Source organism: Sebastes fasciatus, chromosome 10, assembly GCF_043250625.1.
Source record: "Sebastes fasciatus isolate fSebFas1 chromosome 10, fSebFas1.pri, whole genome shotgun sequence".
Taxonomy (NCBI): domain Eukaryota; kingdom Metazoa; phylum Chordata; class Actinopteri; order Perciformes; family Sebastidae; genus Sebastes; species Sebastes fasciatus.
The window spans coordinates 9,101,345-9,124,821 of record NC_133804.1 but is presented as its reverse complement, the minus strand read 5'-3'; the positions used below and the strand labels follow the sequence as shown (position 1 = coordinate 9,124,821).

At 40.9% G+C, this 23,477-nt stretch overlaps 1 protein-coding gene and 1 long non-coding RNA gene across 2 annotated transcripts in view; both read right to left on the bottom strand.

The window, feature by feature from the left end:
- The window catches only part of gpc3 (glypican 3), a 130,733-nt gene extending 113,007 nt beyond the window's left edge, over positions 1 to 17,726 (bottom strand). The window contains exons 1-2 of the mRNA XM_074647932.1: positions 17,153 to 17,726; positions 651 to 812 (exon numbers count right to left, since the gene is read on the bottom strand). Of these exons, the coding sequence (XP_074504033.1) occupies positions 651 to 812; positions 17,153 to 17,315 (325 nt within the window). The 5' untranslated portion in view covers positions 17,316 to 17,726. The remainder of the gene's footprint in view (positions 1 to 650; positions 813 to 17,152) is intronic.
- A 1,501-nt stretch (positions 17,727 to 19,227) lies between these two features.
- LOC141774800 (uncharacterized) lies at positions 19,228 to 23,158 on the bottom strand. Its single transcript, XR_012595467.1, has 3 exons — positions 22,667 to 23,158; positions 21,781 to 21,836; positions 19,228 to 20,590 (listed from the first exon to the last, which is right to left on the bottom strand). It is a non-coding gene; the product is annotated as an uncharacterized LOC141774800 (long non-coding RNA).
- Positions 23,159 to 23,477: the final 319 nt, after the last annotated feature.

Below are 23,477 nucleotides of genomic sequence, written 5' to 3'. Positions count from 1 at the left end.
ATCTGCTTCCAGCATTGTTAGACCAGTTGTCATTTCACTGTTCAGTCATTCACTTTCAGCCGTCACCTGCCTCCTCGTGTTCTCGGCTGACAGCAGTTGAACCTCAACGTCTCCAGGTTTTGACGATTCCTACATTTTCCACATCACCGTTGCACTGAGCTGTTATTCTGCATACATCTGTTAGCTAGAAGCAGTCATGCCAGTCAGTCTCCTCTGACCTCTCTCATCTGTGAGTGCTTCCCAGGACCACTGCTGACTGGCGTTTTCCGCTCTGTGAATAACAGTCATCGCTGACTGCAGTGCGCCAAAATCTCAGGAGGCTGTCACTTTCTGGAACAACATGTCTGGCACCGACATCCACACTACATCTAAAGTCACTTTAACCACATGTCTCTGCCTTTTCTAACATTTAGTTGAGCAGCAGCTGAGCGTCTCATCCCTGTCTGCGCACATTATGCTTCTGCTTTATTTTTATGTGACTCACCGTCTGGAGGAGTGAGCTGCTGAAGCGGACAGGGATGTATAGCCAAGACAGTGACTGTGTGCATTTGAGGACATCAATTGTCAGTTTGAAATTGCAATTATGATGTTTTTTTCTCTGTGCTAGTTAAAATAACGTCTGTTTGAGACAAACTGTGCTCACTGCTTACCTTGGAATATGGCGGCGTTCTGGATGATGAGACGTTTGAGTTGAGCGCTGACAACCTGCAGACCAGACTCCATGTTGCTGCGTGCGGCCACCTGATACCGCTCCTCCATTTTCTTGGAACAGCAGGTCGGGCCTTTGGTTTGGCAAACCTGCAGATCCGCACCTGGCAGGAGATCAGCAGAGAAAGGACAGGAGTCTGGATGAAAAGAGTGAAAGTAGCTGCGAAGCCACTTCTGTTTAATTTTCAGAAACCAGAAGCCCCCTTCCCTTCACACAAAAAGACTCAGCTGCATGCTCTGCATGCTAAACACAGGAAACACTATCTACAGCACATTCTGCAGCCTTAATGAGCGTGTGATCATTATGTAGAGGCTGTGTTATGTAGCGCGGCTGAAGTCAAAAATAAATTGCTGCTGAAAACATGAGTCATTTTGATGCACACTCAAGCAATACGCCATAGCTGTGTTGTTCTCCTCTGAGATCAATTTGGTCAACAGAAAGTTTCCCACCACTCCAGGCTACACTTTTCACACCGAGGATCAAATAAAGTATTTCCTGGGCACAAAGATGAGAGCCAGGAGCAGCTCAGCGGGCGGACAAACAAACACAGCGTTTCAGCATGCATTCACGCTATATATATATGAGGGTTGTGCAATTAATCAAATTTCGATTCCGGCTTCCAACGATTATGAAAATACGATAATTAACATAATTATTGTTCCGCATTCTGTTTCACAACGACGCTCTCGTTTTGTCTTGTGTTATAAATCCTGGTGAATGAAAAACAAGGTGTGAAAAATTGCCATAAATCGGGAGAATTGTGACCCCGGGACAGGGCAATGAAAAACAGGGAAAATCTCCCGGGAAAATCGAGGGAATTGGCAAGTGTGACTCTCCCCGACGCTGACTGTTCCCCCCCGGCGTATTTCCTCTGCAGCAGTGCACGATGACCAGCTCTAGGTCAGCTTGGAAAGGCCCGGGGTGAAGGTGGAGCTTTACAGCACCCCTCGCCCAGACCTCGTCGCTTAGTGCTCGCTGTACCCTCTCTCTGTGGGGAAAGATGGAGCTCCCTGCTCCCGGCGCGACTGTCAAGCGGGGCGGACTGTTTTCAGTGCGGCAATGTGGACAAACCACCCAAACTGTCTTGAAACAAGAAGCCCATCTTGTTTACTATGTTTATTGAGTGTGACCATTCATTAGGGATGCACCGATACAGATACCGGATCGGATATCGGGCCGATACTGACTCAAATAGCTGGATCGGGTATCTGTGACAATTGGGCCGATCTATTCAATTCACTTCTTTGTTTATATCCTAAAACATTATATCTGTAATTTGAATTCCTGTTTCAATTTGTTGCTGCATTAAAAGGGTTTGTGCTTGAATTATAATTACTGTTAATTCTGTAGATGTTTTTACCAAGTTGCTGGTGTACAATTTATTATTTTAATAATAAATAACAATTCACTTAATCTAAATCTATGTATTTATTTTTTACATTTTGTTTCACAAAGTTAGAAAAGCAATGTTTAAGTCAAACCTGACGTTGCCTTACACATAAAAGACTGATCCCAGTCCCTTCCACACAGTGAGGCATACAGCTTATTATTTAAACACTGATATTGGATCGGTACTCGGTGTCGGCCGATACCCAAAGCCCAGGTATCGCTATCGGTATCGGAACTGAAAAAGTCGGATCGGTGCATCCCTACCATTTTTATCTATACAACCATTGTGTTTATGGTAAAATTGTTTACTGGAGCACAAAGTTCTTCATAAATCTAGCCTCTTAATTTTGCTCTTAACTTTAAAATGTTCAAAATGTTCTCACTAAATGTATGACGTTTCCAAAGTCAATGAGTAATCGTGTTAAATAATCCTGATGTAAATATTGACCAAAATAATCGTGACTATGATTTTTGCCATAATCAAGTAGCCCTAATGTATGCCATTAAAGAAAACAGCCATGTTTAAGATTAAAGGCGATGAAACAACATTTCTGCACCTGGCCACTGACATTACAGCTTGTTTACACAGATGAGAAATAATTGGATTCCCGGAGCTCTTTTGAAAGCTGCAGATGTAAGCCAGTGAAGGCAAAACTATGGTGACAGGGATATTTAACTCTGATGTAGCCGTACACAACCGGATCAAAGAACAAACGCCCTGAAGAAATTAATTCAATTTGAAAAAAAAAAAACAGTGAGGAGGGAGATAAAGACTACGAGCTTAGAATTGAGTCCGATCAAGGATAGCGAAGGTGCCTCAGCTGCTGCGACCGTGCTGGTGAATGAACTGCAGTTTTTGTGTGATGATGTACTGGAGGACATCTTTTACAAAGAACCATTCGAAAAGTTTGAAAAAAAAACTACTGCTACTACTATGGCATACTACTGAAATGTATGTTGCAGTTATCACAATTCTGTGTTGAAAGACCTCTCCAAGGCCTGGAGGCTGATAAAGAAGGCATGCCCCAGCCCCTCCCAAAAAATTCATAAATAAAAAATTTAATTAAATTAAAAGAATAATAATATAAACAAAAATCTCTCCCTCCTGCACATACCCCCCTTTTTATCTTTATTTTTATTATTTATTTATTATAATTTTTCTCTTTCTGTCTCTTGCCCCCTTACTAGGGGTGTAAGAAAATATTGATTCACCCGAGTATTGCGATATTATCTTTTACTGTATCGATTCTCCAAAAACACTGTATCGATTTTAATTAAATTCCTAAAAATCCAGCCGCTATTCTGTTTGTCAGAGGTTGTAGCGGGCCCAGTTCTAAAGCTGTACTAGCTGTAAAGTGAAGGTACTGGCATCATAGTAAACTAGAAAACCTATGGAATCCATTGGTACAAACCATGTCATAGATTGTTGCGAAGAAGGCTAAATAACGCTCCAAGTGTACGCAAAATTTGGGCAAGAAAAAACTGGCATGTCCATTTTCAGAGGGGTCCCTTGACCTCTTACCTCAAGATATGTGAATGAAAATGGGTTCTATGGGTCTCAGATTTTATGCATACAGTGGTTGTTTTTTTTATACTATGACAGTTTTCCAAAAATGTTATTTAATAAATCACAATATATCACCTAGCTTACAGTATCGCCATATATCGTAATAAACTGAATCGTTATCCCTGTATCATGATACGTATCGTATCGCCAGATTCTTGCCAATACACAGCCCTACCTCTTATCACCACTAATTCATCCTCTGCACTCACACCTGCATGCACACTCAGACACACTCAGTGGATACCACATAACAAACAGATGTACATCTTCTCACCCACACACACACACCTTTAAATCAAAGCACCAACCCCAGATTATTACTTTGCTGTTACTGTTACCCGTCATGTTACCCAATGTACTCTCTGTTTTATGTCTTGGCTTGCCTCACCTGTTATGTCTCTTCGCGCTAAATAAATTTAAAAAAAGATTGCACCTCTATTGAAAAAGAAAGGTCCAGTGGACTTTCTATACACAAGCTAGAAATTTCCAGCGTATTCCCAAATCCCTCCTCTAAAACGACGCACACACAGACATCACACAGACATAAATAGGGCACAACCATCTGATGTTTAAACACAAAGAGGAGCTCCCTCTCCTTAGTGCTTCCCCTCTCTCTCTGTCTCTCTGTCCTGTGTGGCTGTTGAAAGCTTCGGTGGTGGCGGCTGCCGTCGTAACGTGCCAAGCTGCGTCTAGGAGTTGTCTGCGGGATCTGCTGCCTGAGAGGCGTCAGTGACAAGGGCCTGATTGATGGCGTGGTAAACAAATGTCAGGGGAGCGTGCCAGCCTCGGCTGCCGCTGGTCGGGATGCGGAGGATGAGGAGGCGGAAGATTAATTTGGAGGGAGGGAGGGCTCGGATTGTGAATGTATATATATATCGGAAGAGTCTTGATAACGAGCGTGTCAAAAGACAGAAGAAAGGCTTTTGTGGAGACGGAGGGTTTATCTTACTGTATGAAAAGTGAATCTCTCTATTGGTTTGAGGATTTGTCTCTGTGAGATCTTCAAACAATAGATCCTCAGAAACAAAGCTTAGACTGTAACAAAGAAAACAGCAGGCATGGCGGGAAGTTAAACTAGCAGGAGATGCAACAGAGTGACAGTCTTGATAATTAATAAGTACTGGGGAGCCGAGCAGTGAACGGCTAAATCCCCGCTCACTCCCGACACCCATCAGGGTTTAGGGTGTAGAGTCTAATGAGTGAAACAGGCAATAAAACTGTCACACGGCACCTTTTGTATGCATACTGACAGGCTTAATATCTTAAATCAATACCGACAAAGGACTCCTGACAGATAAGATCAAGCTAATTTCAGGCTTGCAGGGGCAAAATTATTAAGCTGTCAATAGCGCCATAGGTGAGGTGAGCGCGGTCGGTGCAGGAAAAGAGACGGGGATTTGGCAATTATCTCCGTCGAAACAGACAGTTTCATCTGCACGTTTGCAGATGATAAATGCGTTTCATTACAGAAGTTCCACTGCGGTGAGGGATAAGTGAGGGATTCGACAGGAAAATGATTCCCCGTGGAGTTTCGCAAATAATAAAATCACACCGTCTAAATAAAGCCTTCTTTTCTGACTGACAGATTACTTGGGAACGCGTTTCCTGCTTTGCTTTAGGCTCAGCTCTCTTTCTCCCCCCCCCCCCCCTCCCTTTGTTTTTATATTCCTTGTCATCCCTGCACAGTTTTGTTCTGAGCTTGTTTCACTTCACCTACCTTGAGCTTAATAGATACCGGGCCCCGCGAGCACCTTTCCATCAGTCCGTTATTGGTTAATTAGTCGATTTTTGTGTCCTGATGGCCACTTCTCTCAAACAAAATGAAGAGAGACAAGGTAGCAAGGCCGGGAGCAATTTAGATGTAAATTTCCCCAACATACAATCTCAGTCCAAGGTGGCGCCTTTAAATTATTACCTACTTTCAATCAATACTCTGAAATGGTGGGCCACACAATTCAACATGCAGAGCAGCTGCCGTTTTCATGAGTGTCAAGGTCTTTGAATGGCTTTTTAAAAACGCATTGATCGCCATTCGGTTTGTCACAGCCTTTTTTTTTTTATCTGGCGATGTTGCTGCTGCTTCTCTTGTAAAATAAAGTTTCTGTTGAAATGCCAAGGGTGAAAACTCCAGCAGGGGCTCAAACAGTCCTGAGTACACAGAGCACGAGAGAGAGAGAGAGGAGTCCCTGCCTTCACATCTTTAACAAGCTCGGGGACTCCAAGCCAAGGGAACGGGGGCAGCCACGAATACACTGTGTGTCTCTTGGTTTCCCAGCACCAATTAGAAAGCTATCACTATGCAAGTTTAATGACGGAGACCATGGGGGAAAAACAAGTTGTATTAAGATATAGAATATGTTAAAAGCCGTTCATTATGAGCATAAATTATACATCAACTACCAGTGTTGAGTCGAAGCGTGCGGGACTCCGTGGCTTCCTCTCCGGGGCAAAATAAGCCAGTGTCACTTTGTAGAGACAATAAATGAAATGAAGATAGCGCCATTTACAACCAACCTAAGGAATAATAATATCATTAGCTACTGGGGATTACAATTGTTTTAAGTATTTTTAGTGCTTTGCTGACTGCTCTACTTTAAATCGTTTGATGAAGCAATAATTTGAAAGCTGGAAGCATGAATGTGAAAGAGCCCGATCTCACGCGAAACAATGAGGCAGCAAACACAAGTGCCCCTTCATTAAAGAGACGTTTCAAAAGAAATTGACTGAATAAACAAAAAAACAAATCACTGCTTAATTAGACAAAAAGACCTCTGGCTTCAGGTCAAACTGATCCACCTATTAGTCGAGTCCCCCGTCTTTTAAACAGCAGGAGCCTTTGTTCTTTGTTGTTCGGTTCTTCGTGATAAACAACAAGCCCAGGTGACCTGACCCGGCGGCTAATTACTGGAAGTCCACATCTCCTGGACCTATTTTTGGCATCCTGCTCAGCAATATCAAACGACATGAAACTATAATTGGAAAAAAAGGGGGGAAAAGCTCCGTCTTTGCAGGACCACTGTTTAGGATTTTGTGTTGAAATAAGTGGCATCTGGAGGTATAGCCGAGTGGTTACAAGCCACATTATTGCAATGTCCCTGCTGGTTCAATTCCATAGCCGATTAGACTGTTACCAGGTCATTAAACGTGCCTTTATCACTGGTTATTACACGGCTTTGTTGAATACTCAACTCTGATTGAACCCATTTAGTTCATTTTGGCGTATCAGTGGCGTGTTATCAATACATAGTCGGACGACGGACGCTACAATCTGAAAGTGAAAGTGTCTGCTCCATTTGGAGTCTCAGCTCAAGAGTAGCAGGAGTCAGATTCCACACATTTATCACGGGATGAGAGAGAGTTGACAGACAAGATGATGGCGGAGGATTTGGCGTGAAAGCGAAAAAGCGAAAAGCAAAAGCGCCTATTTGGTAATATTTTTTATTTAAACCCAATGCGATGAGGGAACCATAACGTTAATGAGGCAATCGCCGTGCGGAGGACGGAGCGGTCACAGCCGGTGTGCACGGCGCAGTGGCAGGTGGAAACCTGCAGCCTCGCAGAGAAAGCTCTACCGGAGAGGCCAGACACAACGCCACCCAACGGTAAAGATCAAAGTAAGCGCGCTACAGATATTGAGCGTCATCTTTTCTTGTAAAATGTCCTGTGTAATCGGTAACACCGGTGTTGTCACAAGTTTATTAACCGGTGGGAAAATGTCCTCACCGTCACATCCCTAGTAAGTAGCCGTGTAATAAGCGGTATAATGTGCAGCAAGCCGGTCAGTGTTGTGTAATAAACCCCTTCAGGGCGATGCAGCATATTTCACAACAACGACCAGATCGCTGCACATTATCCCCTACTTATAAGCCTCATAGATGTGGGTCAGTAGGGCCCTGCTACACCCAATAGCACCCACTGGGTTTTGTCATCTATTCACATTGCCGATCACCGAAAGATAGAATTAAAGAGACAACAGCAACCTCTAGCGACCGCAGGAGGTTAGGACAGGAGCAGAAGCGGAAGTGAGTCACTGTATTATAGACAGCGTGAAAGGGCTTTCACCCAGGACACCGAGGTTGCATCCCGTGTGAAACCTACAACGAGTAATAGTCTTTGTGTTCAAAACCTTCAGCTTTGGGGGGGTATGCAGCGATTTGCAAAAATCATCGACTAGTTCCCAGTGATTATCAAATAGTATTTTTGCTTGGAATACACATCCCTAACAAGAAATCTGGAAAAAATCATGTCCCTCTGTGTCCTCCAGTGCTCCTAATGGCATCTGCAAGATTTCACAGACCGGAGGAAAACAACCAATCAGAGCTGAGCTGGAGCCCTGCCGTCTCTGAGCAGCTGTCAATCACTCGCAAACTCCCATGAAACGGTCAAACTAGGCAGCGCTGATCAAATATTAATCAATATTCTGTTACTGTAATGACTATTTCTCGCCTCAAATGTTTTCAGAAACATCTTGTAGTGTACTGTTCAGCTGTAAAATGAGAAATGTTTCTGCAAACATTTGATGCGAGAAATACAGTAGGCATTACAGTAACAGAATATTGATTCATCAGCGCTGCCTAGTTTGACCGTTTGGTCGGAATTTTCGAGCGATAGACGGCTGCCTCCATGAACAGCCAATAGGAATGCTCTCTCTGAATGGACCTGTGATTGGCCAAAGTCTCCCTTCAAGGGCTAGACTTTTTAAAGTCTGAAAACAGAGCCATGAGGAGGTGCAGAAGTCTAGTTTTCTCTCAGAACACTTGAATTACATTATGCTGAAAGATTATTATGGAATTTTTGCCCAATGACACCAAAAACATTCTGCTTTCTACAGGTTTAATGTCCTGATAACAGTCGAATCGGGACCTTTGTTGCATGTGTCTCAACCATTTCCAATCTCTACCTCTACACTGTCAAATACAGGTGAAAATGCCAAACAAAAAAATCTTTAAAAAATAAATAATAAGTGGCAGCTGTCAGCTCAGCCTCCAGCAAATTGGTATTATTCTTCCATTTAGTGGGAATCTGATGCTCCTCTCATGAATCAGGTCAGCTGCTGCTGTCAGAGATCCACCACATCCTCCGCTCAAAACCGCCGCTGACACTGATGGAGCTGCTTTCACACTCATGTCCCGGGGTAAGTGCTCGGCGCTGCTCGAACGCCTCTCGAACATACATGACTACGCGGTGGAGTGAACTGACACCGAGCCTCCATTTCACCTTCAGACACTACAACCACCCACAGCAACAGCCACAACAAAGACATGAGTGGTACTCCTGCAGCATAGTTTGTTTTTTTCACATCTCCACTTGTGATGTTGTTTCTCTGCGCTCGCTTCTTTTGAATCATGTTGGCGGAAAGAAAAAGTTTAGCTTTTGTATTTTGGTGTTTTGCCCCCTGGCACCACATGCAGCATTATTAGAATTCTGCTCTGCCTTCCTGCGGACATCTCTCTGAATCAGCCACCTCCCCCACACGATACACACCATATCAATACAGGCTACTTCACAGCTCCCCGCCATCTCTCACACACACACACACACACACACACACACACACACACACACACACACACACACACAGAGAAAGTGATACTTCCCTCAGTCAAATCACAGCCATCCTTAACATTTAAATTCATCAATCTTTCATTAGCTGTATGCCTCAATGAAGAACTTGTGTTGCATTAGGCTGCACAGCAAGCCCCCGTTGTTTCGCATTTACCCGCCAAATCTTTAGCAGGCACAAAGTTTAGCAGATGTAACCGTGACTGAAATCCTTCAACTTATTCTGTATAAATTAATGACAAGGATGTATTATGGATGACCCAAAAAATTGCACCAAAAATGTACTAAATATATGAGAAGTGACTGCATATTTCATGCTTTTATAAAATGTAAAACAAAAGCTCATTAAGGCGAAAGTGGAAGAGCTGGGATTTATGGAAATCCTACCTAAAGTACAAGCCTGGCGCCATAATAACGCTGTCTCATTCCGGATATTACTTTTTAAATTTTCATGCATTGCTTAAATATTGTCTGGAATGATGAAAGACATTTCAATGTCATCGCTGAATAAAAAGGACATAAATACCAGGAACCTGCCTGGAAAGTTTAATATGTGTCACATCTCTTTTTAGAAAGAAAGCACATTTTTCCAGTGAAAAAAGCTAGAATATAATTTATTTAAGAATAGAACGTGTCTTTACACCTTTTTTGAGAATAATGAAACATTTTGCAACAGCTACTTGTATGTGTGGATCTACATACAGAAATCCTCCACAAAAAACGAATATATGAATGTGCGTAAGAAAGGGTGGAAAACACTGAATGTGATCATTGTTGATGATGTAATGTTTGGTAATGCAGCTATTTCTGTACGCTCACTGAAAAACAATAAATCAATATTACATTATTCCAGTGGTTTCCAACCTAGGGTTCGGGACCCCCACACACAGTCGCAAGAGAAATCTGAAGGGTCCTAAGATGATTAACAATCTTATGCTTATTTTCTTGTGAATTACTGGATAACTTTACCCCCAGAAAATGATCCATTTAATACCACAAAATACACTGTTTGGTTAAACAGGTCTCAACCGGTGGAAATATGTAACCACTTAAAATGGGTTGCAAGTAGAAATCAAGCCAACAAGGTTGGCAACCAGTTATTTCACATTATTCCGTCAAACAAATTATACAAGGTTAACATCACCTCTCTTTGGATTCTCTGGATTGTTAAAAAAATATTGGTGCCAATGTGAAGAGATTTCACTAATTTACTGTATGAAAGACTTGCTGTGGCTCAGCCAAGGCTACATCCTCCCTGCAGGCCTTGATAAATGTGTGGTTTGGATAGTTTTTTTAAGAAAAGTCTCTAAAGCAGAAATTCACTTTTTTCCTCAAATATCCCCGAATATAATTTCAACTGACCCAGACTTACCAACCAGTGTCCCAAACTGAAGTTCCTTTTTTTCATTCTACATAATAAATATAGTTTTATTATAAACTATTTATTAGAAATATGTGAGTTAACTCGCATCACTTCATTGACTCACTCCGGTCCGCGATGGAAGTTCTGCTAGTTGTTCCCTGCACTTATATCTGAATAAAAAATGTAAATCACCCTATCGGTGTTTGGCCTCAATCAGTTTTCATTATTCGTTTAGTCATTTGTTGAGTTACTGTTTCTTGTTTATTTCTAACTGATCAATAAATGCATCACTGCAAGATGCAGTGCAAAAATGCAAACCTGTTTCTGATATACACTAGTATAGATGGATTCTTGTATACAAACATTACTGGGTGTGTGCGCATTCAGGGGGCAAAACCACCGTCACCATCATTGTAATCAACGTAGATTTCACATTGTTTGTACATTCTTGATTTGTTTATTATTATCACCGGTTATGAAATGGGTAACGTTAAATCAGACAGTGTGATTTGACTTGGGGGACCAGGGTCTGTTTGGTTGACAGTCCGGTCGGAGTTACGTGAGTCCCTCTTGATGGCCACCGCCAGACACTTTTTCCATAGCGATTCCTCAACAGATATAACGTTAATATAAAACTGGAGACTTGGATTTTAGTCTACTTATTAGTACAACCAGTCACACAGCAGCTCTTTGTATGTCGGGCAGGTGAACATTAACATTAGACTCCTGACGGCTCTCTATTACGTGTTGCTGGTTGCTAGCTAACGTAACCAGTTAGCCCTCAGTCGGAAATGTAACGCCAAAAGTCAGTACAGTAATGCAGATACAGTATGTCTGATTCAAATTCAAACGAACGTTAGCTAACGTTAGCTTCCACGGCGGCATGTTGTTGTGACCGCGGGGGAGGAGGAGCAGCTGCCCCGGTAGACTACCAGACGTCTTCCCTTCTAAATGTAACGTTACGGCACACCGGAGTGAGCTTTCCTCCGCCGTCGTCATGTAACATTACAACAGTGTAGAGACGTAACAAAGTCTTGCACTTTTAAGTTTTAAGGCATAGTCTCTAATTATATATAAATATTTCCTTAGAGTGTGGGTTGATCACCCTGTTGATGATCAGTTCATATTTATTGATCTGTGGAGCATGACCATGACCACCCGCTGCTTTGCAAGTGCTGTGTGACTAGAATGCTTTTACCCATCAGGCCTGGATCCATAATCTCAGAATATTAAACATTTTCCACTCATCTTTCCTTGTCATCTCTGCTGTGGAGCTTAGCTCTGCTAGACATGCTGCTTTCTGCCCCCTAGCTGCGCGCGCATCTCTGTGATGACGTTGCAGTCTATACAGCAATGGAAATTTACATACACACACTTTGAACTATCTCATATCAAAATTAAAACAGTATCAATAATCTTTCCATTTTATTCTAAACTGTGAAGCTGTTTGTGAAGGTCTGTTTAGATATAAGTGCTATAAATTAATCATTGATCATCCTTCTGATGTTTAATAATGATCACTGAGATATCACCTCCATGATGGAGCCTGATGACAGCTGTTCTTCTACTCCTCTGGGAGTGTTTCCTGCTCCTCTCTGTCTACTGTACATGACAGTCACTTCCCAAAGGTCCTTTACTTCTCATGCCCAGTTCGTTTGAGCTTTAAACTAGCTGACAACATTAACACATTAACACTCACTATGAGAGTTGCTCAGTGGCGCATGAAGCCAAAATGGCTCAACTGCCGAGTGATAAAGTACCCGGATGGTAACCGGCCCATAGAGCATGCGCAGTAGGTCTCTCTCAGCCCTCGGCCTGGGTCTCATTCTCATGAACGGAGGACGGAAAATAACTGAATTCAGCTATTAGTGCATTACAACTTGTATGACCTAATGACTTAAATAAGGGCTATACAAGTGTTCATGCTGGGAGGTTGATTTACCTAAAAATATATACATTTGTGAGTTACAGACATACTTGCCAACCTTGACACCTCAAAAATAGGGAGGATTTCGAAACCAAAGCAGGGAGTCTGGGGGTCGCACCCCCATATAAATTTGAGTTTCAGAGACTTTTTTCCTGCATTCTGGTGACTTTTAAAGAATGCAAATAACAAAATAATAACTACACCGCTACAGCATTTTTGTTAAATATGCATACTTTTAATGTTTGTACAGTTATGTCCTTCTATATCAATCATACTGTATGTAGGTTAGCTACAGAACTTAATTGGACATCTTATAATAAACCCTGTGTTTTGTTGACATCGGCGTTACTTCTTCATTGTTGCACTGCTGTGCTGTATGTGTAATGACACTCACAATAGGTGCAAAAACAACCATTTTTTCCTTTTCTTCTGACATGATCATGGCAAAATACAGAAATGGTCATAAAACATTTTTATTACGCCGTATAAGGAAATATTTAATGTTTTATATTTTATATAGGCTATGCATTAACAAATATATACTCATTGTTCAGTCTATAAAATGTCAGAAAATGGTGAAAAATTTGGATAAGTGTTTCCCAAAGCCCAAGATGACGTCTTCAAATGTCTTGTTTGTCCACAACTCAAAGATATTCAGTTTACTGTCATAGAGGAGTAAAGAAACCAGATAATATTCACATTTAAGAAGCTGGAATCAGAGAATTTGGGCATTTTTTTCTTAAAAAATTACTCAAACCGATTTAACGATTATCAAAATAGTCTGCAATTAATTTGATAGTTGACAACTAATCGATTAATTGTTGCAGCTCTAATGAAAAGTCTTTGTATTTAACCAGGTTTTACATCCGGGGGCTCTGAGACCCAGAACAGAATTAATGCATAATTTTCTTTAACAGACTTAACATGTCATCATTTCAAAATCATGTTTATAAGCCGTTCATAAAATTAGGAAACGGTATCACGATAGTAAAACAAAGATTATGTATGTTTCTGAGCTGTCTCCACCCTCCAGGACCTGAAACAGAACATTAGGTCCAATCCATGTTCTACATTAATGTGGAAATGTAGCATTTACTGTACATGTAATTTGGTACTTTACCATCAGTCACTTGATAAAGCACTGTACTACCAGCTCACTTAATAAAACCAGCAATTAATCTGCAACCGAGTAGCCGTGGGCACCATGGGAACGTGTAAACCAAACTACCTCTTAACTGGCCAGGATGAATTGTCCTCTGGCTGACTGGTGGATTGATTTCCAGTCTAAGTAATGGTTTGGAGCTGCCTGATGTGCAGGGCGTCCAGCTCAGACTGAGTCCTCGGCGGAGGAGGTGCACAGCTGGGCTGCTCTGCTTCAGATTTGGAGGAGGGTGGGGGGGGGTTAAATATTTTTCTTGGCCTGCTATGATGATTCAGGCAGATAAAATGCTTGATGGCCTCGGTGGAGGGTGTGTGATTAAAGATGTAGGGCTCAGTGGTCGGGGATTCATGCACCCATGGATAGGAGATTAATACAGGATATGTCTTTCTGCTGTTTGATATGAATCATTTTGTGATTCATTACACTCTTCCTTGTACACGGAACATTTAGCATTATTTGGTAAACCACTTTGAGTCTGGTGGGTGTGAGGTGTGTGATGATCGCATGCTGAGAATGGATGGAAAACTGTTTACCTGGAGCACTTCCCCGTTCTGACATGACACTTATAACACCCAATTAACATTTGCAGCTGGCTGTGATTCAGCCACATGAGAGGGATCTGCATTTACATACTGAATCAGAATGCACGCAACAGGCTCCAGCCAGCAGAGCACAAACTGTGTTCTGCAAAATAGGATTGTTCCTCTATCCCACAAAACGTCTGAATTCCTCACGTCTCAAAAGTCCGGTCACTTTTCTCACGACGCGCTCCTTCCTCATCCGAGGCAGAATCACTGACATTTAATTATCCCTGTGGATAATTGCACCTTTTACAGATTTGTTTCCAGGGTGCTCACAATTCATATCACACCACTAATCTATATTCTGTGACAATGTGGCCGAGGAAAAGCTGCCAAGAGACCAGCTTGAACATGACTATTAATCAACACTCATAAAGGGAGAGTGCTGATCTTTTCCTTTGTGTACAAAACCCAGGGCCGGCTTCAGGCATAGGCCATATAGGCGGTCGCCTAGGGCGCCACCTTCTGGGGGGCACTGGTCACCCTCTAAAAAAATAATCATATATATATATATATATATATATATTTTTTTTTTTATATGCCGGTGGGCGCCCTTCCTCATTTTCTGCATAGAGGTAACAAATGAACAAATAAATAAATAAATAAAGATATACACTTCTCCCCCTGTAACTCTCTGGCTCGCACTTTTTCATCTGCCCGCACAGGCTATATATTTTTTAATAATAACATAGAACTAATAATTTATTGTAATGATGAATAATATCAACCTTATTGTGTCTTCATATTGACAGAATAAGAAACCAACAAGATAAGATTTGTGGTCTTTTTATTTACTTATAGCCTAATAACATCGGACACTCTCTGTCCACACACCATTAAATATGCACTTCTGTTACGCCAAGTACACCACGTACCTATCAGCTGTGCAGTCAAGATCAGACTAGAGACGAAACCACTTAAAAAATGGGTGAGTAGTACTTGCTCTCTTCCGACATTTGTGTTTTTTAAACAGAAAACACAGGTTTTATACTGCAATATTTACTGAAAATGCCATACAGTACAGCCAACAGTAGCCTCAGTAAACTTCCAGGCTCCTGCTGATCTCCCTCCAGCCTGCTGCCACGTTATTTAGTTTAGTTTGTAGTGAAATGAGGAGGTATCGTATCAGATAACTCCTCATTTCACCTCCACCAATCAGCCCTTCCTCGTCCGTTGGAATAAGGAATAAAAAGAAACAGGGCGTCTGGCAAAAAAAGCTCAAACTCGCACGCTGCACAGCGCTTCGTCGCTTGCAGCCAGTTAGTTCATTCCAATAGAAAACAATGCAATCAAACTGATTTTTGTCACTGACGCTCGCTCGAGTCCCATTCTGTTTGGAGGGTGTAATACGGCTACACACATCCGAATAAATTAGACCTCTCTGCGTTGTACACATTACATTCCCTCTAGATTTATTTTGCAAACCCCCAACCTTAAAGTTCAAACTGCGCCTATGTCTGCCCGGCTGCACTTTTTTGTTAATAAAAGTGTAAATTGTAGTGAAACTGACTGAACACTTTTAAGCCAACAATATCAGGGACCAATTGGTTCTTTATATTATAATAAATACAGTTATTTATAAGAAAAATTGTCTTACAACCATTAGTTTAGGTTTAGGTTTAAGGGGCTCCAAATCAGAATTTCTCCCAGGGCACCAAAAGGGTTAGAGCCGGCCCTGACAAAACCCCTCAAACTTCACCCACATAACAAATACCTGCTGCTAGTATCTGCTTCCAATCTCCACAAGCACTGACCACATCAAAGTTGAGTTACTTGGCTTGAATCAATAGTGGAGCTGATCGATTCTGTGAGGTTGTTATTTAACAGTTAACTGGTGGCTTATATAACTCAACCTGCATTTTTAACAAGATACTTAACTGGCCAATAGATTTTTCTCTTTTTTTTTCAGGGCAGGTTGGTAAATCCTCAGCCAGAGTGATGGAGAGTGTGTGGGTTGGCTCTCACTGCTGATACTAGAGAAGTCAGCAGCATTGGAACTGGGAGTTAAAAAAAAACCTGGATGACGTTAGAGAACTGTTGTAATGGTGATGTCCTCTGAAACTGACAGTGGAATTGAATCTGACTGTTTACAGTCAGAGCTGGAATCTCTCAATCAATCAGGATAGTAAATAATGTGGGATATAGGGAACACACGAACACACTGTTTTTAAAGTCACATGCATTGAAATTCATGGATTTGGTCAAATTTAAAACCGCAATAATAATGTTCAAAGCAAGACATAATTCACTTCCAGGCAATATTCACAAAATGTTTTGTGACAGGGAGAGGGGTTATAATTTAAGAAGAACATTTAATTTGAAAAAGCATTGTGTTCGTACAACAAAGAAGAGTATGTGTATTTCAGTCTGTGATGTGGATTTGTGGAATGGGTTAGGTGATGGGTTGAAGCGGAGCACAAATATAAATCACTTTAAAAAGCTATACAAAAAATATATTTTTGGGAGGTATATGGTTGAGGAAGAGTTGTGATAAGGGTTGTGTTAAGGGTTGGTTTATATCTACCTTTTAACCCCGGATGGATATGTGGGTTGTAAATAAACTTGGGATGCTGTTCATATATTGAATTTGGGATGTAAATAAATCTGGGATAGTTTATATATTATATTATAATATCATTCTATGATATATGAGTAATTAGAGGAGAAGTGAGAAAGGGGTATAGGGAAACATAAGTTTTACTTCTACCTACTCCTTTTCGGACACTATTACTCTTGCTTTGGTTGTTATTATTTTGCATCCGTTTTTATTTATTTTTATGTTCGAAATAAAGTCTTCCATTCATTCATTCATCTATTTTAAACAATCAAAAGATGTGCGTAAAACCAAATGGAGCTATACATGCACAAGCTTGAAGCTGATGAGTGAGTTACCTGACACCGGTGTTTCGGGGACCCACTTGGAGCCCGGATGCAGAGACTGGAACACGGTGCGCACCTCCTGGCAGGTCGGCACCTGTCCTCCTGGCAGCGAGGAGAACATCTGGAGGAGGAAGGCGCACAGAAAGAGCGCACTGTGGAGCGACGCACCAAGCATGGCAGGCAGGAGAGCAGCACTTCTAAAGCCAAAACCGGGCAGAACAGAGCCAAGAAAACAAGCGGAGGTCAACTTCAACACATTAAAAGTTACAGGAGCATCCCTTGCGTGTTTGCACTGATGATGATGATGATGAGGTGATGCTGCAGCATCCGGCTCTGTATCCTCCAGCTCCTTCTTCTCGTGTCCGTCCGCCTCTGGAGATGCTGAGCCTCTTGGCGAAGCTATACTCCGATGCTGAGAACTTCTGAGTCCCTCTTCACTTGCGGCTCTGACTCTCAGCTCTCTGGTTGCACGCACAGATGGACGTGCATGTGCGCGCTCCTCTCCAAAAGAAAAAAGCGCGCGCCGCAGCGTGAACCTGCGCGTGTATGGAGATCTCCTCTCTCTCCTCTCTGGTGTGATAGTAGAGATGTGAGCTGATACATTGGCTCTATCTGCAGGAGTGGAGATAGTAGGAGGGGAGGGATGCGGTGCACGAGCTGTTGTCACGTTAGATCAATGTGTTATGGGATGCAATTAGAGCACAGTATACCTGAAACCAGGGGATGCACATGTATTACAATGAAAATGAGACGGATGTGATATGAAAATGAGCTGTTTATTATTCAAACCAGGTGGAGAAAGTGAACATCAACAACAGAAAAAGGTGAACATTAACCGCCTCCTCTTATCTTTAATAAATACATAAATCTAATTCAAAAACATTACCTAAAGGCATTTTATTTATACACTGATTAGTCCTTCACCTTCTCATCTTGAGTGGACTGTTCTTCTACTTCCACTCAGCTCCAAAGAGCCAATACAAGTTGAAATGGTGCCACCTAGTGGTCAGTGTGAGACACCAAAGAGGCCAACATTTCTAACTTTTTCTTTTTTGTAAGAGATAGATTTTATTGGTCCCCGAAGGGAAATTAAGGTGTTACAGCAGCAACATCATACATCACAAAAACGTGCATCACACACAAATGACACGAGGTAAGTACAAAAAATACTGTATTTACAAATCTCTATATACATACCAACTACTCTACTTTAAACTAGATAAAATAAATAAAAATAATAATAATAATAATAATAATAATAATAAGTAGTAGTATTTTATAGATTTTTTATATGAACATTGTCACGTTTTGGTCAACAAATCAAATGACTCCTATATGTAAAATAATAATAATAATAACAATAAAAATAATAATAATATAAAATAAATTATCTACAAAATCATAATAAAATACAAAAAGAAACAAATCCAATACATATTCCTACATTAATCTGCATCATGATCTAATCTAATTTACAAGCAGCCAATTAAAGCAGCAGTAGACTAAATTGGAAATATTTTAAGAAAAGTTATTTTTATAAAACGGTCACTATATCCTGACAGTAGTGCACGAGACAGGTAATCTGAAAAAAATCATGTGCCTCTGTGTCCTCTGGTGCTCCTAATGGCATCTGCAAGATTTCACAAACAACCAATCAGAGCCGAGCTGCAGCCTTGCCGTCTCTGAGCAGCTGTCAATCACTCGTGAACTCTGATCAAACGGTCAAACTAAGCAGCGCTGATCAGATATGAATCAATATTCTGTTACTGTAATGCCTATTTCTTGCCTCAAATATTTTCAGAATCATCTTTTAGTGTACTGTTTAGCTGTAAAATGAGAAAGTTTGTGACCCGGCAGCCATGTTGAGATCTCTTGAGGAAATACCAAGCACCGCCCACCAGCCTGAGCACAGCCAATAGGAACACGCTCTCTCTCTGAAATGACCTGTGATTGGCTTAAGTTTCCCGTCACGGGCTAGATTTTTTAAAGCCTGAAAACAGAGCCATGAGGAGGTGCAGAATTCTAGTTTTCTCTCAGAACACTTGAATTACAATATGCTGAAAGGTTATTAGGACATTTTTGCCCAATGATGCCAAAAGGTTTCGGCCTACTGAAGCTTTAATAATTTATTCCAAGTAGTCTCCCTACTTCACCACATATTTCTGAGTCCTGTCCTTCAAGCTGAAAGAAATATGTTCCTATGATGCCACTTTTGCCAACTCTGTGAACCACTCCTGAAAAGAGGGCTCACCCTGATTCCTCCAGTTTCTCATAATAATTTGCTTTCCCACCATTATATTGGTCTGAATCAATTCTGTGGCTCCGCAGTGAGATGTCATTTGTGGATCACTGGGAACATATAGCCTTGGGCAGAGCTCAAAGTTGGTAGTTCTGAATCATGGGTCATATCTATAGTAACAACTTGTACACAAATTAGTAGATAAACGTGTAGCTGTTCCCAACATCTGGCGGATTGCAGATGGATACTGTGCAATTTCTTTTATTATGTCTAGTATTGAAATTGTGAAGTCATCCACCTGAAAACAGCGAGACAAGCAGCGGTGTCAAAGACCCTTAATGTTAAGATGCCTTTAGAGTCTAACATGACTGCAACAAGAGGGGGAAAAAATAACAGTTGCTCTCTTGTGCCTGCGGTGAATATGATTTTTTAGTCTTTCAAGTGTTCATCAAAGCTTGGAACAACAGAAAACAAAAAAACAACAACGCTGTATCTCTTTCCATTGGCTGCGCGTCTGAGAAACAGAGAGCTTTGCATGGATTTGCACAGCAGAGACTGGCAGAAGAGCTGACAGCAAACCAACAAAACTCGCTGTAAACCCACATGAGTTCCACCTTCAAGTGTAAACAGGCTGCCTGGCGCATGAGGGAAGGTGACCGGCAATACCTGAAGTGCACAAACTGCAGTAGATCAGTGTGTACTACCTGCACTGTGAGCACTTTGGAACTGCAAAGTCGACAACACGTTCAGCACAAGAGTCAGAAAGTCAATGAAGATGTCTGAGGGTACGATCCGTGCACAAACACACTGAAAAACGGGATATTTCTGAAACGCTTTATTTTCTTATTCTTTAAGATTTTTAAGACAAATCTGCTCTTTCTGTCCGTCCATTATCAGTGAAGCTTTCTATGGGTTAAACCTGCAAACATGTTGGCTCTAGCTGTTAGAAATCGATCTAAAAGGAAAGACAGGAGGCAGTTGTTGTGAGATACAGTTGTTTTCAGGGCAAATGTCGTGAAAAATATTGGAGATCCTGAAAAAGAACAAGCCCTCCAGCCAGAAGGAGCAACTAGGGCAGTAGATACTGAACTACTTCACTAACTACACTAGATGCACCTTAGCTGGAGGACCATACAGAGGCAGGGGAGGTCAGATTGATGTACTGGATTAATTCCAACTCCTCCAGGCAACACGCTTCCAGTCTGGACCGTCTGAAACAGAACAAAACCAATTGATAGTGATGTAGACAGATATTTAAACCGATCCACTCATTATAGGAGAATGAATACATGCCATATGAAGGGGTTTGCCTTTTGTGCAGTGTGGGTAACTCATTAAAACCTGTACAAGCAGGGGTGTATTAGAAACTTTGAAAATTCTTCCAAAAAAAACTTTTGAAAAGCAGGATAATTATATAATATCTTGCAATGATCAGAGACCACATCATTACATCATTGCAAACAAAGACATCAAAATGTTTTGACTTCAAGGTTATTATAAATTAAACGACACATCACCCTCTAAATTGACTTTGAAAGGGCACATGTTTTGGGTAGTCTAATTTAGCTGTTTAATGTTTGTTTAATGGTCTTAATCTGTTAAATAACCAGTAGGCCTAAGTACAAGTACCTGAAATATGTACTTAGACCAGAATATTTTTGGCATCATTGGGCAAAAATCCATAATAACCTTTCAGCATATTGTAATTCAAGTGTTCTGAGAGAAAACTAGACTTCTGCACCTCCTCATGGCTGATATTCAACTTTTTATGAATTCATAGATACAAAATAGTTGATTGTGCTCCTTGTAGTTTCTGATAAAGCCATTTTTCTTAAATCACACTATATCTAGTATTTGGGCACATGTGACTACTGTTTTTTTCCTAAAAAATAATACAGCTATAATCCTTGATATTTTCATGAAATCAACTCCCATTTTTGATTTTGCATATTTTCTGCAATAGTCATTCAATGTATTTACATTCAACCTCTCTGTAGAGCAGTCTTTATTGGTGGTGGCGGAGTCCGCCACTCCCGTGCTGGATTCAGATTGAGAACCTAAGCATCACGGTTTCACAGGAAATGTAATATTTCAATATTTCTCATTGTTTTGTGTTGTTAATTGATTTCCAATAATACATATATTTGTATTAAGCAAGCATATTTGCCCACTCGCATGTTGATAACAGTATTAAATACTTGACAAATCTCCCTTTAAGGTACATTTTGAACAGATACAAAATGTGCGATTAATTTGCAACTATTGACAATCATGTGATTAATCGCGATTAAATATTTTAATCAATTGGCAGTCCTACTTAAAATATAATAAAATATTTAAAAAAAACAGTAGTCCCATCATGTGCCCAAATACTAGATATAATATGATAAGGAAAACTTACTTTTCAGCAAACGGTTTGGTGTGCTCAGGCAGGCCCAGAGAAATTAATCATTTCAGCTGTGGGCACAAATAAATAAATAAATAAATATTGAAACATTGTTGGAAAATATAATTCCCTTAAAACTCTTCAATCAATTCTAATTATAGTCTATTGTATAGTATCACAGGTTTCACTGGCTGTTTAGGATACAAACATTGATTTCCTGCAAAGCACACACGTGGGGGAGTTTATACTTCTAAAATAGGAGCACAAACAAAAAGTTAATACACATTTGATTCTCTGAGCTATTACTATCTTATAGTGTAGACTATATATGACTGAGCTATAATGAGTTTATAGATATGCTCTGTCTGCAGCTTTAACAACGTGGCGCCAACAGAGTCTTGTGATGCCACGATGATCATGATGATGATGATGAACGTGTCAGTTCAATTAAAAAATGACCTCAATCACATCCGCGTTTATTCAGTTACGTAACTACTACTAAAGAGCAGCTGGTGAGCAGCGGGTGGACGGATTTGTGATTCTTTGCGGATTAATAAAATAGATCCTGGATGTGCCTGCACACCTAAACAAAGAGTTGCGCAAATCAACTTTTAGTAAACAAAAGTTATTGTGACTCCATCAGAAGAAAGCACACATTCAATTTGAGCACTTAAGTTATCTTAAAACGTGCATTATATACATTAAGTTTGGTGCACACTTTGTGTTAAAAACATGCTCTATTTCTCTTAAAAAGGAATCTGCAGTCCGATTATGAGGAAAACCAAAAACACTTTTTCAGGTCATTCAAACTTTTTTAAAAACACACTCCTGAAGCAGCACAATGACCACGTGCGTAAAATGTGTGTTGGAATAAAGAGGAAACAAGCTGCAGACATCCTACCTTTTTGCTTTGCGTTGAGCTTTCTTTATTCTACTGAGTGGGTATTTGCTCCCTATCCTGCAGAAAAAAACTCCCCAATATTGTTCCAGTACCTTACACCCGCAGATGTTGCACCCTCCTGCAGCCCTCTTTGCGCCAAACAAAAAGTTCTGTCACGCGTGAAATTGTGAGAGCATCTTTTTTGTTGTTTTTCTCTTTGTGGGGGTGGGGAGATGGAGATGGAGAGGAGCTCTTTGCGGATGTCGTACTCCTTAAATCCGCTCACAAACATGGGCTTCTCCTCTGTTTTTACGCATCAAGTGGAGACTTTTCTTCTGCTCTTCTGGTGCGCCAAACTTTTTCCTGCAAACTCACAGTTTTTGCGCACCACACTGCGGATATAGTTTTATGAACCCATCTCGCTCATCCATTGCGCGCTTTGCTGGTCAAAGGAGCCCAGGAGGCTTGTGACCTTTAACCCCTGTAAACCCTGCCCCCACAGAGGCTCGTCTTCTGCTCTCTGTCTGCAGGAGAGAAACATCCCCCCACCATCCAGCCTCATGTGCACAATAATAATCACTCAATAACTATGTTATGTCATATTAAATCACTATTTCCTCATTCACAACATCTCTTACTAGAAGGCAGGAAAAGGGTATTCAATATATACCTACACAAATATACTATGAACTGTGCTTATCTTTGACCTGTTAAAATCTATTATTGCTTGGTATTTCTTCCTCATTCGCCCACCATATAGAGAGCCAAGAAGTTTTCTAAAGAAGTTTACTGAGATCCTAAAAGAACAACGTTGATGAAGCAGCCTTTCTGC